At 40.6% G+C, this 11,909-nt stretch overlaps 1 protein-coding gene across 2 annotated transcripts in view; it reads right to left on the bottom strand.

Moving 5' to 3' along the window:
* Positions 1 to 608: 608 nt before the first annotated feature.
* The window catches only part of STPG2 (sperm tail PG-rich repeat containing 2), a 390,487-nt gene continuing 379,186 nt past the window's right edge, over positions 609 to 11,909 (bottom strand). For both annotated transcript variants that reach the window (XM_034772658.1, XM_034772657.1), the window contains 2 exons: positions 3,479 to 3,629; positions 609 to 893 (listed from right to left, as the gene is read on the bottom strand). In XM_034772658.1, coding sequence (XP_034628549.1) covers positions 3,492 to 3,629 — 138 coding nt within the window. In that variant the 3' untranslated portion in view covers positions 609 to 893; positions 3,479 to 3,491. The remainder of the gene's footprint in view (positions 894 to 3,478; positions 3,630 to 11,909) is intronic.

Here is an 11,909-nt window from a genome sequence, read left to right as displayed (position 1 = left end):
TTCTGTTCCTACACCAACAGAGATCCCTCTGCAGGTTCAGGGACCTGAATGTGGACAGAGGGCAGGGCAGAATACACATCTTTCCCCTTCTCAACCATACGGGACATCCAGAAGTAAAGCACTCTGAGACTGAACAGTCCCCTATGTGTCCAGAGGCAGCTGCTGAGAGGAGAAACCTTGTCAGTACAGGTCAATCCAGAGGAGAACAGGTGGGAGCTGAGAAGCAGCAAAGGTACAGAGTCTCATGTGGATTCTCTGAGATCTGTGCATTCCTTGAGGGATCAGTGAGGTTCAGGGACCAGTCTCTTCACTTCTTATGTTGGAAGGAGGGGGCAAATCTTTCACCCACTTAAATATTCTGAGGAAAAACAGCCTTGAAGGGAGCCTCATTAATTTATCCTTCCCCCTTTCTATGTTTGTGGTGGGGGTTTCTGCCATGTTGGCTCAATCAGGCTGTCAGTTAATTCATCCTGATGAGGACAGGCAACAAAAACTCAATCATAACCTTTATTTTTGTTTCACATGGCCTAGCGTTTTGTACTTTGGTGCCTTCTCTGGTATCTGGCAAAGAGGAGAATGGAGAGAAAAAAGACAAAAGGAAACAAATATTTCATCTCATATTTTTATTTGCAGTTGTACTTTAAAAAGAGGACAGTCAGCGCTTCATGAGTTAAAGAACTGGAACAGATGTCTGGTAATAGGAAAAAAGTACAGAGGAGGGGGAAATTAAATAAGATCTCTTGCAAGAACAGCTTTACTATCTCTGGAGGTTATAAGAGCAATCATGTTCCTTTGAGCAGCTGATGGAGGACATCATTAAAATGTAGGCACTCCTTTGGAAGAGAACTTTCAGCTTGATTCAGTCATTAATAGGCACTAATGCTGGATTATGCCTGTGTGAAACAGAAAAGAAGAAAAATCTGGTTCACTAAGTCCGACTCTCCTAAACCTTAACTAAAGGAATCCTTTCAAACATTCTCCAGCTTATTAGAAACATAAAATTCTATTGGGTCAAGTTGCTTTAAGAGACGGATCACACTATCTAGGCAACTGATGAATCATAGCATGGGCTGTTTGGGGTATGCTGTGTGGATATATGTCTTCTTCATTTGCAATGTCTAGTCATGGTTGACTATCCAGTCCAAAAATAGTGGAGTGCATAGGCTGCCCTTTAAAACTTAGCTGCCACACAATATGACTGTTGCATCATGTTCTATCTTGTAGGCACGCATGCGATAATGCAGTGTAGGAAGACTAGGGCTCAATGAACCATGGAGTTTAGTTCACAGAGGGGATGATGAACCAAATCCTATGGTTTGGTTTGAAAGGTTGGAAGTGCTTCAGGTTTGCTTGGATGTTTGGTTCTGATTAACTTGAACTGTCAAGGTGTCAACCCCATGGGTAGCCCCCTTCCTTTCCTACCACTGATGTCTCTCCTAACAAGCCCCAGGACCTCACTTTCTTTCCCTAGGTATCTTCAGAGGGTGAGGGGACCCTGGGATTTGTTAGCGAGAGAAAACAAGAAACATCAGTTTGGGGGAAGGGAGGTGCACCAGCATGCCAGCTGTGCTAACTTTACCCCATGTTCACTGAACGTTTGTGAGCTAGTCACAGAAACAAAACTTGAATTCCTGTCTCAGTTTGAATCAGTCTGACATTGGATGGAGATATTTTGCACAGATGTCTCTATTAAGGAGAAGATGAGAGACAGTTCAGCATAGTTCTGACAAAAGGAAGGAAAATCTTAGTTCTAACATTTGCTGTAACTAAGTACCCAAAGGAAATATTTTGAAACCCTATTTAGATGAAGGGAAGATGCTTACATGACATCTTCTCTGTAATATGTCCAAACTCCATTGTTTAAAAGTACATCTGAAAGAATGCAGACCTATATAATCTTTCTTTCCCATGGGAGTCTAGTAGGGTAGAGGCCTGATGTACCCTTAGAACAGTGGATCTCAAACTTTTTTTTTTCACAGACCACTTGAAAATTGCTGAGGATCTCGGTGGACCACTTAAGGATCTTTCCAAATGGTGTTTGTATCATTAGCTAACTGTTGTAAAGCGCATTGGATAAAAGCGCTATATAACAAAAACAATAAACTTTTTTTGTTCTACAAATAAAAGCACACAACTCATATTTTAATATCAGTAGTCTTATCTTTCTAATGCGATGGATGTGCCCTTTCTCCCCAACCGTGGCAGCCCCCAAGCTGGGGCTGGGAAGGAGGGGGGTCTCTCCCCCGCCACAGCAACCACAGAGCTGATGCTGGGAAGGAGGTCCGTCTCTCCCTGGCACCCTCAGCCCTGGAGCTGGGGAAAGTTGCCTCTCTCTCTGGCCACCGCATCCCTGCACACCCCAAATTCTCCCCACCCCCTCGTCTCACCCCATTTCCCCCTCCCACCTACCTCCTATTTCCCCTCTCCCCCGCATTCCAAGGCCACCATCTCACCTTACATGTGCATCTTCTCCAGGGTCCAGGCATCTAATTAGTGGAGCCACGCCTGCACAGCTCCACTAGTTAGGTTGGTGGCCCTTCATTCTCTTGTGTGCAGCCACTCAGGCGCGCACCTTAGAGGGAACTATCCGCGGACCACCTGAATGGAGCTCGCGGAGCACTGGTGGTCCATGGACCACAGTTTGAGAACCTCTGCCTTAGAAGTTGTGCTTTTTAGTGAGCTAACAAAATATTGGATAACTTGTTAACAATAGAGTGAGAGACAAAGTCATAGTCCATTAACATATTGGAAGATAAAATAGAAGTCTATTTTAAATATAAAAAAAATACTGCTTTCTCTCAGGTACTGTCATGTGGTAGCGTGGGTAAATGCTTACTTTTCAGTGGTGATCACTATACGTTTGCAGATATGTTTAAGTCAGATTTCTGAATTTTAACATTGTTTTATACTGAAGTTGACCTTTAATTTAGCAACGTTTGCCCGTCAGAGCTCAATTATTTCTGTCTGACTTTGCAATAAAGCCACAATCCTTTATTGCAAAGTGATCACATTAACAGAGTACAATCCAATGTTAATATTAGGAGTTCATTGCTTCAGCTGATAAAGGACATGAACTGTGGAAAAGCCTGCCACCTACATTTCATTTATGTGTAGTTTCCACGGTTTTCTCTAAAGAAGTAAGGGAAATATTTATTTGGGAAGTAGAAAGCTAATAAACGTTCCTTTCCATGCCTGGCACAATTATAATTTGATTTAACTATGAGTACAGCGTTCCACTGTAACATTTATTCAAAAATTGCTATCTATCAACCCTCTTGAGTGCAAATATTAATATGGAGAGGAAAATTTGCAAATATATTACCAATTTCCTTTACTATTTGGACTAAAGAGACAGTCATTTCCCATATTAAATAAAGTTAAAATTAATATGTTTTGTAAATTTTGAGAATACACTAGAAAATGTAACAACCTAATATGAACTCTTAAATCTTTTAGTAATATAGGTAAGTATATTCACCACTGAAGAATTCTTAAATAGACACACAAAGTGTGCCTGGGTGCACTGCCTCATATTTGCAAACAGTGTTGTCCATCTGAGTTGCAACAGGATTCTGTAAGGTAGCATTAAATGTTCTCTTCAGGACAGTGTCCTTAAACAATGGGCTTAGCTGTGGAGACATAAATATATGAATTTCAGTCAGATCAACAGTAAGCATACATGAGCAGAATTCTACAATAATCTTGCTTATATACTTCCTAGGAAAGAAAGTTTCTGCTTGCCAGAAGAGACTGCTTCCTCCGATGCAGGTTATCCTAAGTTCCTGTATGGAAAAGCACTCAACCTTATCTACTACAGCTAAGAATACCTTATTACACTGTGCCATTTTGAATTATTGAGCTATAAACAGTGCTGGAAACTGCAGGTTCTCAGCACCACTGAAAATCAGGCAAGTTATTTAGATGCCTACGGATGCATGTAGGACCATAAGTTTAGGAACCTTTTCAAAAAAAAATTATGGGGCATGATGATGGATGTCTTAGTAGTATGAGTCAAGGGAAGGAGGAAAGAACAGAAAACAAGAGGGAAAGGAATGCTGTGTTTGGAGATGATTTTTTTTCCAAGATAACAATCATTTACATTTGTGTTTCAGATTTTGTTTAGTTTTTACTCTTTTTTTAATTGTATTTATTTGTTAGCTATTTCATGATCAGTCACAGGGGTAAGAGTAGGGAAGCCAGCAAAGAGCTTAACAAATTTAAAGTAAATGCACTTTCTTGGGCTTAATATACAAAAATAAAACCATTCTGGAGACTGCTGACACACAAGTCTTTTAGGGAGTCTTGACTACTTTTTAGTAGCTGGATGTCCTGGCTATTTGCATAATATAGAATTGAGCTATGGACTGGACCTATGAACATCACATCTCCACCATCTTGAAAGGCTCCCTTCTCATTATGATCCTCCCCTTGGAAGTTTACAGCTGAATGCAGTCCATCAACAATCCCAGATGCATTGATCAGAGAGCGCTGCTGGAAAGTGATATTGTTTGAGGTCCTCTTTCCCCTGTAATCCCTGAGTCTGCTGTGCTTTTTCCACATTTTTAAGTCCCATCCTTTTCGACATTCTTAAGCCTCAGGCAGTCATGGGACCTCAAGACAAGCTTGTGAACTGAACTCACATCAGCAGGCTGTGCAGCATCTAGGTTGCGAGGTGGCCCATTCAAGACCAATGACCTTAACTGATTCACATTTCCACTCAGTACACACCCACACACCCCAGGTCAGCAAACAAGGAAGTAGATGTGCCTGACCTTCAGAAAACAGGAGAGATTTTACTGAAACCAACCCTAACTTTACAGAACAAATAAAAAGAGCCTCCTTAGAACTGTCTGTAGGAGATTCTCCTGAATGTTTCTGGACAACCTCCTCAACCCAGACAGAGGAAACAAACTGTTATATCACGACAAGGGTGGAAAGAAGTTTGTTATCCTTTTGGCACTTTTCAAACTTGATCTGCTTGCAGAAAAACATAAGAAAGTCCTGAATTATCCTCTCTGGAACTGTATGTGAGCGCTAAGGTCTTGATCCTGGAAGGTGTTAAGTGCCCACTCTCATTAATGATGTCCAGAGCATGCTTTATAGGATTACCCCCCCTCCATATTTCTTTCTCACGGGCAGCCAACTTCACAAGGAGTTTTATGAAGGTCCATCAGCAGCAAGAATACATTTGAATTTTAGTCTGATATCAAAGTATCCATGATGACAGCACAATTCAGATGTCCCCGAAAGAATACATAAACGTATGTTTATTTAAGATGTAGTTTATATTCATTTATTTTTATTTACTTTAAAATGGAAATTTCCCTACCTATAAAGTATGAACTTTTCAACATATTTTAATTTCCATGACAATTCAGTCATTAGCACCGCTGCAGAGTATCAATAAAGGTGCCCATTATGGTCATTTTTGCTACGTGAACACCTGTCCACTAGCAACTGGGACTAAGACCAGAAACTCATTTTACATAGGCCACTGAACAACCATTAGATGATAACGACTTTTAGTCACTACCAACCTGAGTCAGATAGGAGCTGGTGACCTGGAGGTAAAGAGCCCTAGATCACATTACCAGTCCTTTGGTCCTTCCTGCTCCCAAGAATAGCCAGTTCCAATCTCTACTTTTTACTGGGCCTTAACCACTGGATATGCATAATAGAACTAGCCTTCAATGATCACAGATTTATTTATCATGCAACAATTCTCGTATGAAATCTCAACTGACTGCTAAGTGAAGTATTAAAAGAATTCAATGTTGGCACAAAAGCTTTTAGAAGCAAAAAAGATCTGCTTAAGAGGTTTTTCTTTAATCCATAAAAAATGTCTGCATTAAGTAAAAAACGAAAACTAAAAAAATAAATAAAAACAATATGGATTATATTTTTAAATCCCCAAAGACAAAAGATGGAACACATCCCTCTGAATGAAAAGAAGAGATTTGGTTAATGTTGTTTTTCAGCCTCTGATCAAAGAACAGTATCATTTTTTGTTGGAAAAGTGTCAGAGGTTTCTTCTAGCATTTCTCAATCCTAGAAGCTTTCCCATAGAAATACAGAAAAAACTCTCATCTCTTTCTTTGACTACTGTTAATATATCTTGATTTAACTTTCAGGCCATCATTAAAAATCATACAATTTTGTCATTTTCAAGCCTCGTTTTTAGCAAGCAGTTTCTCAGTCTTTCTTCCACACCGAATTGTCTGTCTGCAATCACACAGTAATTTTTAAGACACACACAAAAAAAGTGACGACAGTGCTACTTTTTTTTCCAAAGTACATATATAACCTGTGGTAGTAACAATTGTTCATAGTATTCTCTCCCTCTTTGCCTCTAGCTCTAACTGAAGGTTGTTCAGATGAGCTCCTAAGGTCCCATCAACATTTCACTGTGGTGTGGGAGTGGCTTGTAGAGTTACCTTTCTGTTGACATAAGAAGATTTTTTGAGACCTTAAACAATGCATTTTTATTTTGCTACACTCTGTTTTATTGGAGAAGACACAGGTACAAACCAAGGAAAGAAACAATTGATATTATACATCAGAGCAAAACATTCCAAACAGAGTACGCATAGTGAATAAACAGCAATATTTTAATGCAAATAAATAATACATGAGAGGGTGTGAGGTTATTATATGATATACTATACACACATCTCAGATGCATGTGAAGTTGATTGCTTCCATCACCCAAGACATATATTTATTATAAGACACTGTCATCATGTCTTCAGGAAATGATTATTGGGCTGCAACACAGTTAATTAGCCAGAACACTAAAATAACTAAGACCCTGTGAATTTGACTGGCTAATTAATTAATCAAAACCAAGTAAACATTATATTATAACCTTACATCCTGTATATATCAGCTATATAATTCACAATCTTCATCAGCCACTCAGATTGTTCCTTTACTGTAAACCATGAAAGGAGTATATAAACTAAATGAAAAGTAGACTTGCTAATGACTTTATTAAGGATGGAGCTACTCAGTACTTAGCTCAGCAGAATTCATACGAGTATTCTTTATCACATAGGTAGTCCTTTTGAACTATGTCTTCAAGTCACCAAGGCCTGATGAAATACATCCTAAACTACTCAAGGAGCTGACTTAGGAGATATCTGAGCCATTAGTGATTATCTTCAAAAACTCGTGGAAGATGGGAGAGATTCCAGAGGACTGGAAAAGGACAAATATGCTGCCAATCTATAAAAAAGGCAATAAGGACAACCTGGGGAATTACCGACCAGTCATCTTAACTTCAGTACCTGTAAAGATAATGGAGAAAATAATCAAGCAATCAATTTGCAAACACCTAGAAGATAAAAGTGGTAAGTAACAGTCAGCATGGATTTGTCAAGAACAAACTGTGTCAAACCTACCTAATAGCTTTCTTTGACAGGGTAACAAGCCTTGTGAATAGGAGGGAGATGCTAGATGTGGTATACCTTGACTTCAGTAAGGCTTTTGATACAGTCTTGCATGACCTTCTCATAAACAAACTAGGGAAATATAACCTAGATGGAGCTACTATAAGATGGGTGCATAATTGGATGCAAAAACAGTCCCAGAGAGTAGTTATCAGTGGTTCATAGTCAATCTGGAAGGGCATATTAAGTGGGGTCCTGCAGGGATCATTCCTGGATCCGGTTCTGTTCAATATCTTCATCAATGATTTAGATAATGGCACAGGGAATATACTTACAAAGTTTGCAAATGATACAAAGCTGAGAGGGGTTGCAAGTGCACTGGAGGATACGATTAATATTCAAAATGATCTGGACAAACTGGAGAAATGGTCTGAAGTATAGAGGATGAAATTCAATAAGGACAAATGCAAAGAACTCCACTCAGGATGGAACAACCAATTGTACATATACAAAATGGGAAATGACTGCCTAGGAAGGAGTACTGCAGAAAGGGATCTGAGGATTATAGTGGATCACAGGCTAAATGTGACACAACAGTGTAACACTGTTTCAAAAAAAGTTAACATCATTTTGGACTATATTAGCAAGAGTGTTGTAGGCAAGACGTGAGAAGTAATTCTTCTTGTTCTACTTCATGCTGATAAGGCCTTATCTGGAGACATGTGTCCAGTTCTGGGCATAACATTTCAGGAAAGATGTGGACAAACAGGAGAAAATCCAGAGAAGAGCAACAAAAATTATTAAAGGTCTAGAAAACATGACCTGTGAGGAAAGATTGAAAACATTGAGTTTGTTTAATCTGGAGAAGAGAAGACTAAGGGGGAACATGATAGTTTTCAAGTACATCAAAGGTTGTTAGAAGGAAGAGGATGAAATTTTGTTTTTGTTAAGCTCTAAGTATAGAGGATGAAATTCTCTATTCGCTATATATAGGACAAGAAGCAATGGGCTTAAATTGTGGCAAGAGAGATTTAAGTTGGACATTGGGAAAAACTTTGTCACTGAAAGGGTAGTTAAGCACTTGAGTGAATTGCCTACGGAGTTGTGGAATCTCTGTCACTGGAGGTTTTTAAGAACGGGTAGACAAACACCTGTCAGGAATGGTCTAGTTATTACCGAGTCCTGCCTTGAGTGCAGGGGACAGAACTAGATGACCTTTTGAAGTCCCTTCCAGTCCTACAGTTCTATGATTCTGTGACTGCAGGACCACCCATATCAATAAAGGTTTGCAGGATCAGGATCAGGCTTGGTAAAACTGAGTTAATTCAAATGCATATGGGCATCCCACTGTTCAGGTGTTTTACATTTTCGTAATTACTAATGCGCAATATCACAAAATATTTTATGCATAAAGATGATGATAAATTAAGGAGAAAAGGATCACTTTGAGGTGAAATTTCAAGGGATGAAGTAATTCCTTGTCCTGGAGGGAAGGAAGGACAGAGATTATAAATAGATGTGTCAGGACATGCTCATGTGGGTCCCCAACTTCTGAGGCAGAGATCAGAGGAGCAGTGAGGAATAGGTGGGCATATTCTCAAAGATGTCTGGGAGAAGATTCTGGAGACCATCACGGCAATTTTGAATTTGCTAAGTCAGTTAAAGTGACAATGGATGGGGATGATCTTTCTCCCTGAAACAGGAAAAAGGCAATAGCATTCTTAACCTTCTGTGGCTTAAAAAGTAGGGAGTTTGGAAGATTATAATAAAGGGAATTGCAATATTCAGCAAGGGAAATGGGTGACAGAAATGAAGGGCCTAATTCTCATTTACACCTAGGGCACTTTACTCTCCTCTGTTCGTGTACAGGGTCCTTAAAGTGGGAGTAGATTATATTTAAACCCACTTTAATATCCCTTTACATGATTAGAACAGTTTAAATGCCCTTCCTGTAGATGAGAATCGGGCCTGAAGATTTAAGTAGAGGCAGGGTCATAATAATTAAACATTGTAGAAACTTTCTAGAAAGTTTTGACACACAGAAATGGGAACTATTGGTGAAAAAAAGTTTTCATCGTGAATAAATCCAAGATTTCTGACCTTGGGAGCAAATTAAAGCCAGATTTACAGAGTCATGAAGTCAGAAACATGGGACTAGAACTGGGGAACTATTTCTAGTGAATGATATATTTTACAAACAGAGGCCTTTCTTCTGTGCATGAGTTATTTATTTGTCATTGTCCCATTAACAGATCGTGCAAACATATTTCAGCGAAAGTGTTGCTTGTGAACGATTCAGTTCATCTATATCTTCAACTGTTTGATTGTCATTATTCATCATATATGGTTGGTTCACCTCAGTCATATGATATTGTTTCTGTTCCCTGACTGGATGACTGAAACCGTGGCAAACATTAACGCTAAAATATAATTGATATGTTTATAAACCAAGACTGAGTACTTCCAACCTCTAATAGCAAATTCCCTCTTGTTTTTCCAGCATTTATGTGAACAAAATCTGCTGATACAACTGTTTGAGAATAAGCAAACATGAAAGAGTGTAAATGTGGCCAAATAGCAACGTGATTTTGAATAAAAAAAAAATGTCCATGAATAATTTTTGCTATTATTTGTCCCACCCTAGATGGAACAGTGAAGATTCTTTGCCTAGAAAGATTCTCCAATGTTTGAAACATTCAGAATTAGGAAAGAATGGTATGGCTAAAGGCTGATAACTATCACCATCTACAATATCTGCTTGTCTAGGGTAAGTGGAGAGGGTTTGGACTGAGCCATTAAAGAGATGAAGGATGAAGTGGGGGGAGATGGGATAGCAGAATAAGGAAGAAATGGAGTTAGCAATAGAAGGATGAAAGGGGGTTAAGGAAATCAGAAGGATGGGATCAGGAATCAAAGCTGTATAGGCATATCATCAAACTCTGCAGCAGTAGACTACTAATTGTAATAATGGAGCACAGTAAATGAGGGGGGAGAGAAGTAGAGTAAGCACCAATAAGAGAAGAGAACTAGTGGAGAAGCGCCAGAGAAATAAAGTAAAGAAAACAAACAATTGCATATGAATGAGGTGGCAACAAAGATCCTGTGACTCAATATTCATTTTACCACTTGTGACCATTAACTGCATAGAAAGAAGCAAGCAAGCTGTATTGAAAACTATAGTCTCTGCAATGGATCAAATGACTGAACTGGAAACAATTGTATCCATTTTAGTTGCAACTGCTCAGTAGGGAGATAGCACTTCAACAGCAGAGTCATTAAATGGTTAGGTTTCCATCTGCCTTTATAGAGGGAGGGAGAGAATGCAGATCTGCCCACACCATAAAATATTCAAGGGATGAGAAGAGTTAAAAAACAAATAGTCATAGGGTTGCCAACTTTCTAATCACATAAAACTGAACACCCTTGCCCCAAGGCTCCACCCCTTCTCTGAGGCCACGCCTCCTGCTCACTCCATCCCCCCTCCCTCCGTCACTTACTCTCCCCCACCCTCACTCACTTTCACTGGGCTGGGATAGGGGGTTGGGGTGAGGGCTCTGGCTGGGGGTGCAAGCTCCAGGGCGGGGCCAGAAATGAGAGGTTCAGGATGCAGGAGGGGGCTGCAGGCTGGGGCAGAGGAGGGGGTGAAGGAGCGGGTGAGGGCTCTGGGTGAGGGTGCAGGCTCCAGGGTGGGGCCAGAAATGAGGAAGGGAGTTTGGGTACGGGAGGGGGCTCAGGGTTGGGGCAGGAGGTTGGTGTGCAGGAGGGGGTTCGGGGTGCACATTCTGGCTGGGCGGTGCTTACTTCAGGCAGCTCCAAGAAGTGGGCGGCATGTCCAGCTCATAGGTGGAGGGGCCAGGGGCTCTGTGCGCTGCCTGTGCCTGCAGGCGCCATGCCCACAGCTCCATCGGACGCGCTTCCTGGCCAATGGGAGCTGTAGATCCGGCGCTTGTGGTGAGAGCAGTGCGTGGAGCCCCCATGGCCGCCCCTGCGCCTATAAGCTGGACGTGCCTTAGCCCTGCTGCGCTGCCGACAGGACTTTTAGCAGATTGGATGTTCCAATCAAAAACCAGATGCCTGGCAACCCTAAATAATCCTCATAATGCTTTTAAGTTTTATAACAGTTTCATCCAAGCACCTCAAGGCGCTTTGAATGCTGGATAAGTATTTTACAAACCATTTTATAAACCGGATAACTGAGGAACATTGACCGAACAGTGCAAGTCTGCTCTGCTGCTGCTGCTTGTGCATGACCAGTTTGGTTGATAGTAAACTTCAAAAATTAATGACAGCAAATTGGTGTAATACTGAGTACAGCTGAGAGGCTTTGGACTGACTCTCATGAATTTCAGGGATCCTTAGACTGATGAGAAATTATAGCTACAGATCCTGCTTCCATGGCTACAAGTGAGCCAGAGCAGAGAAACTAGTGAGGTTCCTTACTGCAAGGGGTGAAAGTGGATGGAGGGGCTGCACAATTCTGGTGCAGTGCAAAGCTCATCTCTGAAAGGGGTCTCTTCACTG

Source organism: Trachemys scripta, chromosome 5 (genome assembly GCF_013100865.1).
Source record: "Trachemys scripta elegans isolate TJP31775 chromosome 5, CAS_Tse_1.0, whole genome shotgun sequence".
Taxonomy (NCBI): domain Eukaryota; kingdom Metazoa; phylum Chordata; order Testudines; family Emydidae; genus Trachemys; species Trachemys scripta.
This window is presented reverse-complemented; position numbering and strand designations above follow the sequence as displayed.